Source organism: Trachurus japonicus, chromosome 19, assembly GCF_045865225.1.
Source record: "Trachurus japonicus isolate A0001 chromosome 19, Traja_1.0".
Classification (NCBI taxonomy): Eukaryota; Metazoa; Chordata; class Actinopteri; order Carangiformes; family Carangidae; genus Trachurus; species Trachurus japonicus.
Window position 1 is genome coordinate 16,138,977 of NC_140925.1, and position 17,146 is coordinate 16,156,122.

Sequence of the window (17,146 nt, forward strand, 5' to 3'; positions counted from 1 at the left end):
TTTTGTTCTCTCTGTCTGTCTGTCTACTGTATGAGCAAAAGCAGGAAAATCCTCCAGGCTTTAATCCTCATGTGACCCTGAACACCACAGGTTTATGTCCTGATCACATCTGAGACAGTTCAGCTTCATGCTTCTCAGTCTGAGACAGGGGGCTAAGGGGACATGTGCATATAATTAGATGAGCTCGATCAGCTGTTTTTGGTTTGTTTGTTTTTCTGCCTCCAGCTGATTACTGTTGTTTTAGAGGGAGAGTTTGAGTAAAGCCTCTTTACACTGCTGACAATTACATGGACGACTTCACATTAGACTAATGTTTATGAACATGAACCTGGAGCTTTGGGAGTCGTCACAGAGATCAGACTGATTAACCTCATGCTTTCAGCTCAATAGCGCAAATTATGACAATCATAGTGAACAAAATAGACTTACGGGAGTAAATGGCAGCCCTGGTTCACTCTGATGCAACAAGCACATATTATGTTGTGCTTTTCTCACTATGACAGGTCACAATGTCAGCAGTAAAAATGAGTCTGTCACTTCTTTTTTAGGTCAGTCTCTCAGGAAGAGGAAAATGCCAAGCTCCATAAGTTTGTATTGGGGTTATTAACTGTTTAAACCATAAAACCTTCATGCCCAATGTGTGCTGCAGATATCAACTCCACTGCCTCCTGCTGGTCACCACTGCTGCATTACAAACAGAAAATGCCACAACCAGATAACAGGAGTAGTTGGATATGATTTTTTTCACTGTCATCTGAAAGTCACATTATTCAGATTTCAACATAAACAACAGGTCTTTTTTCCACAGGGTCATTAATGAATATGGAATAAAATAAAATAAACACATGTACGTACGTATGTAGTGTCAGGTTTCTGGTAGAGTGCTGAGTTGCTGCAATACTGTCATGCCTTGAACTCCTCCAACTGAACCTCCAACATTTTTTTATTCAAATTTTTCAGAAAGTAAGACAGATGCTCGTCACAGTAAAACATAAAGCACAGTTACCGGCAGCACAACAGCAACTGGTGGAAGCAGCCAGGAGATGCTGATGGAGAGAAAGAGGGGTTCCTTTGCACTTAAAAAGCATCTTGTTTGTTTCTGGAGGCCTTGACCTCTTTGTGGATCTGATTTGGATATGGGATATGATCTTGTGGCCACTCACATTCAAACATTTGCATCTCAAGCTTCATGAAAACAATGTGCTAATCATGGGCTGGGCTTGGGGAGGAGTCTTTGATGTGATCTGGATCAGCTCCACCAATCATAGTGACATAACTGGAACCAGCATTGAGTTTTAGCCATAACTTTAAACACATATCTCTAAATCTAACTGTATACCCATATCCATCATCCTTATCCTGATTCTTAGTGAGAACTCAGTCTTCTCTTTCCAGTCCTTTGTAATGATCCAAGGAGCCAAAACCTTCTCACTAGGATGGTTTCAATCCAAAATGGTCCTCCCAACCACAGAATGACATGTCACACAGATGATCACTGAAGTTAACAGACAAACACAGTGATGGATGAAGGCACAGTCAGTCTGTGATATGGAAAGTCCCACAGCTCCATCATTAGCTCATCAGCCTGTCTAACAGGGGCTGAGCTGATTAACCAGGCGGCTCCCAGGAGGAGGCATGGCACAAACTCCCATCATCATGACAGCCATGTCACTCCATGATGTCATTGTCAGTGCTGAGTCTTGGTGACATGTGAACTCCAAGAAAACAGGTGCAAACTTCAATGACAATACAATTTAACAATCAGACAGTCAAACACTGGAGAATGCAGAAACCTTTATTCCTGAAACAACATAATACTTCAATGGTAAAACAGTTTACAAAAGCACATCTCTCCCTTGGACTGGCCCACTGACCTGCAGTGGGACACGAGCTCTGGATTTTGGATTTTAGTCTTGTGTGCAAAAAGGTAGACGGATGTTTCACACAAATACTTTTTACAGTTAGAGATACAGATGCTGGGATGTGGAAGCTGAGTGGATGGAGCCAGAGAAGCAAAGAAGGGACAGAGGACTGGATCTTTCTCCATTTTAACGGGACCGTGTTTGATGTTGGAGGGTCAGCAGACCAACTTTTTGAAACTTTTTGTTGTAGCCAGTGAAGGATTTCCTGAAGAGCAGTCATCAATCTAAGGTTTCATGGCTCTGTTAGCCTACACTAAAGCACAGCAGTGCTCTAAACAGTATCATCTTAGTTTGGCATGTTAGCATGCGAATATTTGCTTATTATCAAAAAACATCAAAGACCATTAGTTTTGCAGATTGTTATCAATTAACCATAGTGTTTGATAATGGATCATTTAGACCTTTTTAATGGTGTTGGATGAAAAGTCACAGTCAATCCTCATGAGACCATGAATGTCTGACTCAAACCTCATGGCCTCCTGGAGTCTGAGCCAGTGGTGGACTGATGGACTAACATTAGTGTGGCTAAAATCCAGGCAGTTACATGGCTGATAAAAAATAAAGCTCCTATAGGCTGTTGTGTTTGTTAAAATACATGCTGAAATAATGGAAATAAACTATTTTTTCACCATTGACAGAAGTACAAATGTAAAATTTCTCCTGATGCTGATACAAGCTAATGGTGAACCCTAAATGGGAAGGGTTTTTCCTTTTACAGAGAAGGAATATCTGACCATTAGATTATGTTCTTAATGTGTTAAAAGTGCAGCCTAGTGGTGACACCTTAATTTTAAAGTTATTTCCTGATCCTGGACCAAAGTGTTGCTCAACAGTAAAGGTTGAACTCATGGTAGTGTTGAATAAAAAGCCACAGATTACCAGGATGATAGGAAGTTGAACCATCCCGTGCTGACCCTGCACACCACATTTCATGGAAAGGTTGTTGAGTCGTTCTTTGGCTGCGCCCACTGAAACTACAAGGTGAAAAAGTACAAACCGCTGAGCAACATGGTTGCATGGAGTGTGAGGACATATTTCTTTTTGGCCTTACTTCATTGTAACTCCAACCAACAAACTGCTCCGCTTTAAAGACAAATAGGCAGAGCTACAACTACAACCTAAAGAATAGAATAAAAGCAAACAAACAAAAGAAAAAGACATTAACTCATATTTACACCGACACTGTAACATGTAACTACAGGAAGTGACACAATAAAAGTAGTGCAAAACCATGAACATGAGCCTGTGAGAAGAAGGTAAGAAGGTGGTGTTTGGCTGAGGAAATGAGGGCGTCACAACACTGACAGACAACTACAGTCCTGTTTCTCATCATATCCAGCTTCAGGTCAGTTCAGTTTGAGACCACGAAAAGAAAAGAAAGAAAAAAGGAACAAAAATAACAGTTTGCCAATAGGCTGATTAAGTGAAACCACAGTGGATGGAGCTTAAGACTCAGACCGTTTCCTTCTTTCCACCTTTATCATTGTGTAATTGATAAAGGCAGGAAGTAGAAAAGGTGGATGCCAGAAGGTTATTTTAATAATCAAACCAGTAGTCTCATTATAGTGGTAGACAAGCTGACCAGCCTGAGAAGACTAAACTGGTAGGAGGGTTTCATACTTCGTCTATTAATCAACACATACAATGAAGAGATCCATTCATTGTCAGACTGGGCTGGAATCCTATGCAGCTTGCTTTATTTAAAAGGATAGTTCAACATTTTGGCTAATGAACCTACTCCTAAAACTTTAATTATGGCAATGGGCCAATTTGCCAAAATGTTGAACTATCCTTTTAAGTATTGTATCACAGATGATATGGAGTGAAGGGATAATTACAGTGACCCATAACTGATCCATCAATGAGGTTAACTTCATGTCTGTTTGTTGGGTACATCCACTGTGATTTAACTTAACCAATCCAGCAGCCGAGTGTTATGGTACTGTACGTGGAGAGATGCAGTATATTCTGTGTGCTGTGTAAGGTGACTGTTGATCCCAAGAGTCAGGAGTGAAAATGTATCTGTATATCTTACATAAGAAACCAGGTTCAGTGCTGATTCTGACTGCAGACACGGACTGTGAACATCCCATCATCACACTCCAGCTGCCCATCGTGGCGTAACACTAGCTAAACATAGTGAGGTAATTCTACTATTAGGCTGATGTGACTGCTGTTTTCCACTGTACAAGTGATGATTACCCTCATGATACAATGAGGATGGAGTCTTCTCTATCTCTATCAATGGCCGCTCATTGACAGTGTAACATTTAGCGCCATGTCTCACAACTATTCAGGCTTAAAACGGAAACATCTCTGCACAGTGGCATAATAAGGCTGTACATTTTATACATGTCACTATGATGTACAGATAGTAAATCAGAGGGTTAAATAGACTACACTACCCATAAGGCTGTGCGTCAAAAAACGAAAATGGTGTGTTTGGAAGTTAGCGAGCTGCTGCTGGTAGAAGGAAACAGAGCCTCTGTTTAAATGTGTGTTTCTTCATAATGTTCACTGAAGACATTATGGGTTTAAAGCTGAGGCTCATCATACTAGTTATACTTAGCTACTACACTGGGAAGAAAGGAGCTCCACTCACTGGTCACATGCTGTGTTCTTTGGCTCCACCTATATCACTGAATGAGCAGGATTGGTTCTATCTGAGCGTGAGGTGAGGCAGCTTTGGATATAAAGACGTGCACTACAGGCAGCTGAACAGGCATGGCAGAGTGAGGCAGTGGGGTGAAGGTTTCACCAGGTGTCAGTGCTGCTGGAGAAAACACAGTGGCTTTCAGTTTTTGTGGCGAGGTTTGGGCTCCGGACACCAGTCAGTGTCTGGGTAGAGGAAGCAGTGGACCGTCTTAAACCTGCAGGATGAAAGAGACCAGAGTCAGGGAAAATATGAGCTGTGAGTGTTTCCTGCTTTGATATCATCAGTTAGATTAATTCAATAATAATCATACAGATACATTATTTTTAAGGATGTGACTGTTCCAACTAATTTTAAGCTTAAATCTGTACTGCTGCTGCAGCTCCAATCAACACACGTCACTTACACATGCTCTTAAGGGTGAAATTTTTATAGGGCTTAGCTATTGATCAAAATAATGATATATAATAATATTTTGTATCACAATATGGCCAAGGGCAATTTCCAAATCACAAGAGCTGCAGATGTTTCAATAAAAAAGGTAAAATGGGTCATAAGCAACAAAAGAAGCATGGTGGTGGTATAGAGACGGCCCAGCAGACAGATTACTCTCCAGACGTAAAGAAACTTAATTGTTTGCACAGAAACAATTCAATTTAGTCCTATATGTGGTCAGAAAATATAGACGACCAGATTAAATGTTCAGATGTTCACATACTCGTCATATCCTGCAATACATATAGGCAGAACAGGTGTACAGTAGCTGATGAGTGATTGTTACAAATATAGAACCACGTCACCATCCATGACCATCAACTGTGTATGTTTAGACCTCCATATTTATCTCGGTGCAGCAGTCTGAACTTTACCGTGTGGGGTCTTCAGCCAATGAGAAACCTCCGACAATGCTGACCACGTTCCTCCTGTTGTCGAAGCCTCCGTAGCTGAGGGTCGCCTGTGGGAGAGCAAACCATTGGCATGTTGGTTTTGACCTTGCTGCAGATTACAAAGACACTATGAAGGCCAATATAAAATATTAAAGGGAAAGTACAACTATCCAGTCTTAAATGTAAATTATTCAGCTTTTAAATGGCAAAACTTTAAAGGGATAGTTCAACATTTTTGCAAATTGGCCCATTGCCATAATCCCTACAGTCATAGCAGTAGGTTTGTTACCTGTAATTGTCGGTGCAAGCTATTTTTAGAACGGCGGAGCAGAGCTGCGAGCTGCTCAGAGCTACGCTACGGAGGCTAATGGGATTTCTTGGTTTCCCTCATCAAACTCATCAAATACACAATCCAACAACTCAAAAACGCTCTTGTGGTCAAGTTGTGACCTGCACATTCACCGCGCTATGAGATAATAACGGAAGGTTACAAGACAACACAGCACAATTATGGTTCCATAAAGAGTTTGTGTCTTTGCCTCTGTTTGATTTGCACCCCAGTACCTTGGGACACACACACTCACCTGCTCAAGCACGGTGTCTGTGGGCAGCTTCTGCAGGTTCTCCAGGTGAGAATGGAAGAGATATGTGTGCGTCAGCGTGACCTCCAGCAGCGCCTCGATGATGTAGCCGATGGTGCAGTCGTCCGGGAGACGGATCTTCTCTGCCGTGCTGATGAAATTTCCCAAACTGAAACAGCAAGAAAGAGATTCAGCCGACAAACCTATCAAAGTCTGTTTTCACACACAAACTGACTCTTAATTAAATCATCCTCATCCAGACTAAACAGAGAGAAAGTGGGGTGTAACACAGGGAGGAGGGACACATTTTCATCCTGGAAAAGATCTTCGATCATAAGTAACAGAAATAGTAGTTCAGTAGTTTGAATTTCCGTAGTTCAAAGACCTAGAAATTTCATGACCTACCTGGCCCATGGGCTCATTTTCAGAGCCAGACCTCTGCTGATACAGAATCCTGCTCCACCTGTGGCGAACCAGAACTTGACCGACACCTGTAGTGAGACAGAAACAGAGAGATGAGCGAGGGGTTTGGCGTGTGAAGGAAAAAAAACAAAACAGATTTCTGCTACATCAGCCAGGTTCCTGACACTCTAGTGCTTGCTGCTGTGTTTTTTTAATGACTGAGCCCTGAGGAATTATAAATAAAATACAAGTCCACTGACTGATCCGTCACTCTTGACTCTCTCTGCAGCCTCTATGGGGTGATCCAGGCTGGGTCGGCCCAGGTACACATCCTGGCTGTGGTGGTAGGAGGAGAGCATCCGCAGCAGACTGGGCAGAATCACGTAGTTATCATCGTCCACATGGCAGAACCACCTGTAATATACACACACACATATAGAGTGAGAATTTGATTTCTGAGTATGTAGGTGATGGCCCTGTTATCAGCTCCTGGCGTATGAATTAACTGTTGACTGTTAATCGCCTTCCTGCTGCCCCAACGTCTCACTCACTTCTTCTGCGACTCGATGAACTTGTCGTACTCCACAGACATCTTGCAGCACAGAGCCTGTCGGGTGTGAGCAGCTGAGCAGTTAGTGTTGATGATGTTGGCTCCTGTGAGAGAAACAACAGAGGACAGTTCAGTTCCCTGCTGCTGTGGACAATGTTTTACTACACAGGTACATTATTTGACCATGAATAATAATGTATGTGTTATTAATTCTCGTTTCCTTTAAGAGCAGTCAAGCATCTCACCTGTCCTCATGCGCAGCTCCTTGTCCTCTCCATCAGTGAACATGTAGGTCTGAAACAGAGAGAGAGACACACTCAGTGCTTTGACCAGGACACAGTGAAGTGCTCCATTGTTTTCTCTCATTGATGAGGATGTGTGTGCGTGGTTGAAAGAGGAAGAGGAAAGACACACACAAACCCACAAGAGTCCTTGATACAGCTGGAAAAACATAAATTTTTATCACAATGAGCAAGCAGCTAGCAGCACACAATTTCACTGAAATAAAATATTAAAATATATATTTAAAAAAAACAGTTTGTTTAAAACAGTTGCTCCTTCATATTAGTGCATCATCAGTTGTCCTGTCCGAAGTCCGTCCACACTCTACTTCTCATGGCAGTTTGCTGTCAGAGATCTCACTGGTCTGATTCTCCATCAGCTCTGAGCATCACAGCACTCTTGTTCATGGTAAATGGAGTGGACTCAAAGCTCAAACCACATTCACCCTTCACTAATATACTCTCACAGTGAGTGACAACACTTCTAACACACACACTCATACAATGATGGACAGTCATCAGTGTGGGAGTCCAGTATCTTGCCAAAGGACACTTCAACAAGCCGACTGGAAGAGCTGGGGATCAAACCACCAACCTTCTGATTACTGGATGGACGACCGGCTCAACCTCCTGAGTCTCATTCCCTAATGAATCAGATCCAAATGTTCTCCAGCAGACAGACTTGGCCAGTGCAGAGGAAAAAACACTGGTGACTCATAACATTAATACGGCTCCATGACGGGTAATAATGTTATCTGTCTATTTATTGTTTTAAGATATTTATTATGCCTTTATTTGACAGGAAAGTGAAGAGAGACAGGAAAGCAGGAAGAGGGACTGGTAGAAAAGATCGGGTAGGGGTTGAACAGGCGATCACTGCTTCGGACTATGCCAACATGGGATGTGTGTGGAACTGTTGCCACAAGAGTCTTTTTGTATTAGAATTTATTGTGGCTTTGTCAACATTGTACAGTATGCTGTTGTTTCCTTTCTCTCTTATCTTAGTGTCTGTTGTGTCTTATAATTGTCAAGCACTATGCTGTAACACTATTTAAACACACTATAAAGACTTCCTTATGTGCTTTCACCACTCGACTACCAACCACCCCATAATAATGTTATCTAATAGTCGATACATCTCCTGTGATAAAGGCCTCACCTTGCATTTCTTTCCCAGGTTACACATGAGAACACACGTCAGAGACAAAACTACTGACTGGATGAGTCAAACACATACAAGTACACAGGTCTGGTGGATTAATGAGTAACATTAAAGCTGCTTCTCTTCTATTCATCTTCACAGTGAACGATAGAGTTTCTAGAGGAGGTCACATTCTCTCAATAAACCAGCAGTGTGTTGGCTATTGGCTAATGACAAATTCAAAGTCATGGATCTGTTACTCAAAGTCGACTTTCTGGATCAGATTATGTCTCAGAACCAGGAACCCCCCGCCTCCCTAAACACACACACCAACGCAGCCCCTTGCAGTGTTTTGATGGAGAGCTGTTTTTGGTCTAAGTGCCCACAAAAATGTCCTAGGAGGGAGGATAACGCTGGCTGCTTTACATAAGGGACTTGGATGTGTTTCAGTGCTTCATTGCTGCCACATTACATCACCCTGGCTCTTATTATACAAGAGGTACAGCATGTCAATCTGACAGCATCGGTCACAGTTTGGTAAAAAAAATAAAAAAATAGAGATTATTCTCAAATCCAAGTTTACATCACAGCTGCAGATCGTGAGGCTGTTTTTCCGTACTCGCAGACCCGTTGAGCCTGTTCAGAGCCCAGCAGGCAGCCTGTAACCTCCACACAGCATCTAATGAACCACAAGGTCACTGACCTCTAATAAATAACCATCCTCGGTGTCTTTGCGTAAAAGAGACCACCTCCGTATACGTGGTGGTGGATGATCACAGAGGAAGAGCTGCGCTGACACATTTACACCAAACACTCATTAGGAAGAGCAGCTTTTAATTTTACAAGGAGCAGTAAAGACGAAGGGGGCAGACTTTAACTGACCTGAGAGCTGTAAAAAAAAAAAAAAAAAAAACACGGCAGCATGCCTGCAATGCTTCTCGGTGTCTGACAGTAAGCGGTCGGTCGGGGCTGACGGCTAACACAGAACAGACTCTCAGACCTGGACCCAAGGGCCAGAACGAGACAAGCTGGGAGCACAGAGTGGATCTGAACTCTTCTAGACAAGTCAACAGGCTCTATCACATTGCAGGGTTCCTTCCTACACATTTGACATGTCAAAATTCCATACTTTTTTCCAACCCTAATTTCCAGACTTCTCTGTAAAAAAAAATCTAATAATTTGTGACATTTGATTAGATGTGTATCATGTAAATAAATTGTGTAATTGATTTGATTTAATTGTATTTATTAATTTTTTTTTTTCTAAATTTGTATGCCATTATGTCATCAAATTGTAGCTAGGTACAATACAAATACAAAATAATTAACCCAAATAACTTAAGCTGCTGTACCGAGTGAGCTATACGCCGCCCCAGTTGTAGATTCATTTATGTGAAGTTTCTTCCCTGCAAGTGATTAAAAATTCTATCCTTTCTATTAATCATGTTAATCACAGAGCTGATTTCAGTGAGTGGCTTCTCAGCTGCAGCACAACAGTGCAGGATGTAACTCATCCTGCATATGGAGTACAAAGACATACAGATGGAATGGACCAGCGCAGTAAAAACCTTTAACACTATTGCACAACACATGTGTTCTCTATGAATCCACGCAGACGCCAGATGACTTCACTGAACCACTGTTTTGATCCAGCAAGGCTAAGATGTCTGACTGACTATGTTCAGGCTGTGCAGTGTTTCTTTTTGGAAATATCACAACACACAGGCCGTGCTGGAGGCTTAGTGATGTGTCACAATTTCTGCTCTCAGTTAACAAAACAGTGAATTGACAAAGGGGTATTGTGATATATTGGGATACTAGGCAAAACAATATATTGCGTATGATTTTTTTCCGTTTTTGACTCAGCTAAGTTTTCTAATGCTTGAGCATGTGATGAGTCACAGACCTGTACTCTCTCAAAGTCTCATTGTTCCGTTGGAGCGGAGGAGTCGACGGCTGAATGACTGCTGCCAACCAGCAGAGTTTCAAATGCAACACAAAAATGAACCACTGCCTTAAAGGTTTGCATACAAATTGTTAATAAAAAAATCAATACTGTGCTTTTAAGTATCGCTACATGAAATATTGTGATTTTTCAGTGTATCGATATTTTCGTACACCCCTAGAATTAACACAGTTATTTCAAGGGAATGTATCCACTGCGGTTGCAGAACACAACCTGGTCAGCAGTTGTTAAATGGTCCAAATGTATAAGTTTCAAACGTGTCAAAATGCACAGTGGTGACCCCTTTGAAATCAGTAGATTATTGTGGGTTATTCTGCTGCTTTTGGGTCCTGGCATGATCAGGCCTCTGTGTTCCTTGTAAAGCAGGAATATTTACACATAGTTAGCACTTCCCTTCATAGTTCAGCCCAACAATGTTGAGACTGTTGTGAAAAATGCTCGGCACTCCCAACAAAGACCTCAAACGGCAGTTCAGTCTGATTTAGAGCTGGACTGAAACAGAACGAGAGGAAATGTCTGCGCTGGTTGTGTATACACTTATATTGATAAATCACAGGCTAGTTTTTAAGCTGACCTCACAGTCCATCCACTCACAGAAAAACGACGGTTGACAAATCAATGTCCAATCCAATTATAAATTGGGATTTTTCAACTGTATCATATGGTCTTCATCAGCAAACAGACTTTACTCAGTTGTCATTAGAGCTGAGGTTAACCCTGTCACGTTGGAGGAGTCAGATCTGCACTAAGTGATGCCTGTGTTCGATACCAAAGCATAGCAAAGTGTTTCAGCATGGGTCTTCCAGTTTCAGGTTTCTGTGGAATTTCCTCTCCGGAGACACGAGCGAAAAACTGCACCAATGGAACATACGGTGCCTTGCAAAAGTATTCATAATACCCCTTGAACTTTTCACATTTGTCATGTTATAACCACAAACTGAAATGTATTTTACTGGGATTTTATGTGATAGAACAACACAAAGTAGTGCAAAATTGTGAAGTGGTTTATGTTGGTAATGGTAGTGTTTTGCATGTAGGCCAAACAGTTCAATTTTGGTCTTTGATTTGTTAAGATTTTGAACACACCATCCCCACCGTGAAACATGGTGGTGGCAGCATCAGGCTGTGGGGAGGCTTTTCTTCAGCAGGGACAGGGAAGCTGCTCAGACTTGATGGATGGAGCTAAATACAGGACAATCCTGGAGGAAAAGCTGTTAGAGGCAGCAAAAGACTTGAGACTGGGACAGAAGTTCACCTTCCAGCAGGACAACCAACCTAAACACACAGCCAGAGGTACAATGGACTGGTTTAGAGCAAAGCATATTCATGCGTTAGAACAGCCCAGTCAAAGTCCAGACCTAAATCCTACTGAGAATCTGTGGCAAGATTTGCAAACTGCTGTTCACAGATGCTCTCCATCCAACCTGACTCAACTGGAGCTGTTTTTCAAGGAAGAATGGGCAAAAATTGCAGTGTGTAGATGTGCAAAGCTGGTAGAGACAAACCCCAAAAAACTTGCAGTGGTAATTGCAGCGAAAGGTGGTTCAACAAAGTATTGACTCTAAAGTATAAGCTCTGAATACATACGCACACCACACTTTTCAGATTGTTATTTGTAAATAATCTTTAACACCATGTATCATTTTCCTTCCACTTCACAATTATGCACTACTCTGTGTTGGTCTATCACATAAGTTACATTTAAGTTTGTGGTTGTAACGTGACAAAATGTGGAAAAGTTCAAAGGGTATGAATACTTTTGCATGGCACTAGGCTAGCCCATACATACTTGAATTTTAAAGGGATAGTACTACATTTTGGCTTTGTTTGCGAGGTAAATTCATGCAAAACCGCTGATGCGCGTCCCCGTCTGGGGCAAGTGGTCTCTGCATTTACCCCGAAAACAACTCTGTCTTATAACGTTCCGTTATTATCTCATAGCGTGGCGAATGTGCAGGTCACAACTTGACCACAAGAGCGTTTTGGAGTTGTTAGATTGTGTATTTGATGAGTTTGATGACAGAAACCAAGAAATCCCATTAGCCTCCGTAGCATAGCTCTGAGCAGCTTGCGGCTCTGCTCTGCCATTCTAAAAATAGCTTGCACCGACAATTAAAGGTAACAAACCTACTGCTATGACTATAGAGATTATGACAATGGGCCAATTTGCCAAAATGTTGAACTATCCCTTTAAGTTTGTAGTTGTAACATGACAAAATTTGGAAAAGTTCAAGGGGTATGAATACTTTTACAAGGCACAGTATGTACATACTTGAATTTTAAGTATGAGGCCTTATCCAGAGGAGAGGACAACAACATAAAGTGAAGAGTGACCTCGATAAACAACTTGATCTGAGGGAGGGGACAGTGGATATGAGGGGGCGATATCAAATGTTATGTTCTCATAAACGCCCTGTGGTTTGCCTAAATGTCAGCGAGGACAAACGCTGACCGCATCAGTATGAAAATCACCCAAATCAGAGATGCAGGGTGTCAACAGCCAATTCCAATAACATTCACACAAACATCAGCGCTGCACCCAAAGCCAAACAAACATTGGTGGATCCACCGCCCTGAATGTTATGTCCCTGCCTCAGTAAACAGCTGACAGCTTCACTGCCCACAAGTCACTCATTAATGCATTCATAGATCCCACCATCGCAGACCATAATGGATTGTTCAAATCTTTGGTAATAAGGTTTATGTAGGGCGGTTCCACACAATCAATCGGAGGTTTAGAGCGTTTTCATTGCAAGTCCAAAGGTCAGTCAAAAAAAGATCAGGATGCCAAAATCTAAAAAATCTAACATAGCACACGGGCCTTATTCATGGATGAAGAAGTTGAAGAAGTCCCAGCTTTCCTGCAGCAGTGGAAGTAAATAAAGACTCTGACTGTGTTGAAGCAAATGATGTTTGTACATCCTCTGGTGATTTATCAGGTCAATAATGTACACTACTGTATAGTCAAAGCAGTAAGAAAGAGACAAGTAACAAACAAAGCAAGGCAACCAGTTGGTGAGCCACAACATCATGAACAGGCTGCACACGGTGAGGTCTGTGGACCTGAACCTCATGGAGCTGGACAGAAAACAATTCAAGCTGCAAGTGACACAAATAAGTGAGACCAACTCTCTGAACAGTGTTTTCCATTGTAGAAAAAAAAGAACTTGTGAGTTCAGCTGCTGGATGAAATTTGGATTAAACCGGAATTATGGGGGTGTATTAGACCTTTTAACTAGACCAAAGAGGTTTAACAGGTTTGTTGAGGTAGTGTTTTGAACTGGAAACTGCTGAGGCATGTTTTTAAAGTTGTTATGTCAAGTTGAGAACTCAAACTCCGAGCTAAGCTCAGAAGTTTAGGGCTGCAACTAACAATTATTTCATTATCAGGAAACAAATTAGTACAGATTAATCTATCCATAAGAAAACCCATACAACAGTCTGACTCTCTCTGTGTGTGTGTGTGTGTGTGTGTGCCCCCCTGGAACTCCAAAAGCATTTTGATAACTCTGAAAGTTCTCCAAACTCTTCCTTGGCATGACAGTGAGTAGAAAATTGGTGAATTATTGATTTTGGGTGAAGTATCCCTTTAACAACTCATCCACAACAACTACAGGTCTGCTCACCTGTTCTTTAGCTTGGGAGACCCAGGTCTGAATCAGCAGCTCCAGTCTGGACTTGTGGTACTTCCTGGTGGTCTTCACAGCAATAAAAATGTCCTTCAGCTCTAATGGGTCATGGGACTTGGACCCTGAAAGTCCAACACCAACCTTTCCTCCAGGTAGAGCCCCTCTTCCTTGGCCTTTTTTAGACTCCACCCCCCTCTTATCATCCCTGATAGCGTCTGTCTCCGTGGATCCCCCATGGCCCGCTGAGCTCCCATTCAACCCTGCGGCCAACTCAGTCTCCTCAGCATGAGCAGGCGCTGCTGCAACCTGTGTGGGTCTGATTTGGGGTCGGGGCTGAGGCAGGTCCACCTGGTGGGACGGGGGCTGGAGGGCGGGGAGGAGCAGGAGCAGGAGGCCGCAGAATGCCAGGGAAAACAGGAAGCAGAACTTGCTGACACCCACCGAAGCTATGTGCATCCTGGCTGGCCAGTGGAGTGGATTCATCAGCCTCCAGGGCTGCAGTCTCCTCCAGCACCACCTTGTCCCATCCTCACACCACCACTAGGAAGCCTGCACAGAAAACACAAGATACAGGAACATATTCAGACGTGTGTTCATTTGCTTGAGTACCTCAAACAGCATGTACTTCACACAGTAGTGCACACACAGGACATATCATGCTACTCATGGAGCTTAATTTACAATGCAGAGCAACTTATTCACTATATAGGGGTGTTAGATATTATAAAGCACAAGCGCCTTTTGAAACACCTTTCTTTTGAAACCTTATTCTAATAAAAAAGCAATAAGAGTCCTTCTTTGCTTTTTAAGCATCTAAACATATTGGACTCAGCCCAGATAAAAAAAACACTTAAACATGTCAAATCTTTATGAAATTTTCCAAGAAATGCCAGATACATATCGGTGAAACAGAAAGAAACTGATTTCACTGCTTATCTTATTTACACATCAGACCAGATTCAGATCAAAACCTCAGAGCCACAGCAGACTGTGTGACAGATGCCTCTGTATAACCTCTGGGGTACAGAGGATCACATATGGTTGTTAGGAGACTGGCTGGCAAAGGCTGCTGGGTGGGTAGAAGAGAAGAGATAGATGGACAAACATGATGAATTAAATGATTTCTCAATCAAATGTTAATAATTATTAGGATGAATACTGACACAAGGCTGTCCATTAAAATGTCTTCACATACAGATTGGTGAACAGCAAGCACACTAATGGCTGAATTATGGTCCAGCGGGCCTCAGGGAGAGGTTAAGCATGGAGGAGAGGTGAGAGAACAATTGCTTAATATATTTGAAGAATAAATAAACCAAATGAAAATACTCAAACTTATTATGTTTGAAGTAAGAGAGTGTAAATCACAAATGAAATAGAAAAAGGTGGACTTCAATAACTTTCTAGCCGAATAATTACATTATTCATGCTACTTAGGCCTATAGCCTACTTGTAACTACTTCACAGCTCATAACCTCTTTTATATACAGTCTCATAACGCAGTGAAATCACCTTTGTCTTTATTACAGAAATAGAATCTGAAACCGGAACAAACTCCTCCAGATATGACTAGGTACATATATCTGCCCCTGCCTTCTTCAATGTGAAATAAAGATGTGAACTCGCCCTTGCTTATTGTCATGAATCAGACTCAGCTTTCACAGATTTAACCTACAACATCCAAAACCCCTCCACAGGGTGGCTCAGCTCAGTAGAAGAACAATCCATGCTCAAGTAAGAAAGCTGTGCTGATAATCTTCTTATAAAACCTGATCCTCTACTTACCTTTAATTGTTTAATGACATAAAAACTCACAGTGGGAGATTACCTGAGATTTGCCATATCACTTAGAACATGCAATTATATTGTTTATGGGCAGTGATACATAAAGTTTCATTGTGGCAACTGGCAAACACACAATTTACCAGCCAGTTCCATTTATCCTACACCTTAATTTGTTCGACGTAGACTACAAAGGTGTGTTAAACAAACAAAAACAAAAAAAACACCAGTGCTGGTTGAAAAGTTACACCTGGTTTCAACGTGAGCACTATTCTCTGTCCATATCTGTCCATTTAACCACCATGTTGATGTTCTGAGACGGAGAAAGTCTCTATAAATGGACAGATGTCCTGTGGAGTTGTTCGTGGTGCGGCGGCTTCAGAAACAACAGCACTGAGCTTCACTGCAGCAACTCACCGTGAAAACCCAGAGGACGCATCGGTCTCGTTTCTCCCACCGTGCCGCCGCCTTCAAGTCGCTTCACTGAAACACAACTAGCTCGGTGGAGCAGCTCGGTTCAGACGGTGCTGAATGGTTCAGCTACCGGGACCGACCCGCGGCGAGACTCGTTGTCCTCCTTGTTTTTGTCCCGACGTGACTTTAAACTCCCAGCAGCCCCGGGGCTTTCTCTTCCGTCCTCGAGGACCGGGTCACTGCGTCTTATTGTGGAAGTTTGACTCAGAAAAGTGTCCGAACACGGAGTCGCCGCCGCCGCGTCCAGTCTGTCTGCGTCCACTTAACAAAAAACTCCACACAACACTGATTGAACTCAGCCCGGACGGCCGAGCCGAGCTGTGCTGAACCAAGCCATTGCAGTAACGTTTCTGATCCGGTCAACCCTTTCAAAATAAAAGACGAGAGGGTGAAGTCTAAACGTTAACAAATTAAAATGACCTAACTTCCGGGAAGGAATAGTGAAAAATGATGATGATATTAACACAAAAATAAATAAATAAATAAATAAAAATAAAAAGCAGTTTCGTTTGGATCCAGAGTGTGCCCATATAGTTTTGTTTGTGTTAATCAGTAGCATAATAAAACCCTAGAGGAGTTTCAGTCACTGAAGCTAAATGTAATCTCAGTGACACAGAGCATACAGCCTATTGAGAATTTTCACTTAGACAAGGCCAGCCTATTATTATTATTATAGGCTATTATAAACGAATAGCCTACGTGTGCAGAAGATTTTATTGAAATTAATAAGAAGAATAGATTGTGTGATTATGGGGGGAGGGACAAATATATGAAATGGCATGTTTATGCTGCAGTAAAGCCCTGCAGTGTTGTTGAGGTGAGAGAAATCAGACAATAGCTACCTGAAAACCAAAACTGCAACTTCGACACGAGTTACT

General features: G+C 42.1%; 1 protein-coding gene across 1 annotated transcript; it reads right to left on the minus strand.

The window, feature by feature from the left end:
* Positions 1-3,792: 3,792 nt before the first annotated feature.
* On the minus strand, positions 3,793-16,588 carry rfng (RFNG O-fucosylpeptide 3-beta-N-acetylglucosaminyltransferase). The gene is made up of 9 exons (XM_085761382.1): positions 16,212-16,588; positions 14,010-14,561; positions 7,241-7,289; positions 6,997-7,099; positions 6,706-6,859; positions 6,449-6,534; positions 6,047-6,212; positions 5,445-5,530; positions 3,793-4,792 (listed from the first exon to the last, which is right to left on the minus strand). The coding sequence occupies exons 2-9, from the start codon at positions 14,493-14,495 to the stop codon at positions 4,717-4,719; spliced, it is 1,206 nt and encodes a 401-aa protein (XP_085617508.1). The 5' UTR covers positions 14,496-14,561; positions 16,212-16,588; the 3' UTR covers positions 3,793-4,716.
* Between the last annotated feature and the right edge of the window lie 558 nt (positions 16,589-17,146).

What these genes read in the sequence shown, in the direction of transcription:
- rfng (XM_085761382.1), bottom strand. Translation starts at nt 14,495, where the DNA reads ATGAATCCACTCCACTGGCCAGCCAGGATGCACATAGCTTCGGTGGGT. An exon ending in GGAGCTGCGCATGAGGACAG is followed by an intron (nt 7,100 to 7,240) that starts GTGAGATGCTTG and finishes TTTCTCTCACAG; the next exon opens with GAGCCAACATCATCAACACT. An exon ending in TTCATCGAGTCGCAGAAGAA is followed by an intron (nt 6,860 to 6,996) that starts GTGAGTGAGACG and finishes TGTATATTACAG; the next exon opens with GTGGTTCTGCCATGTGGACG.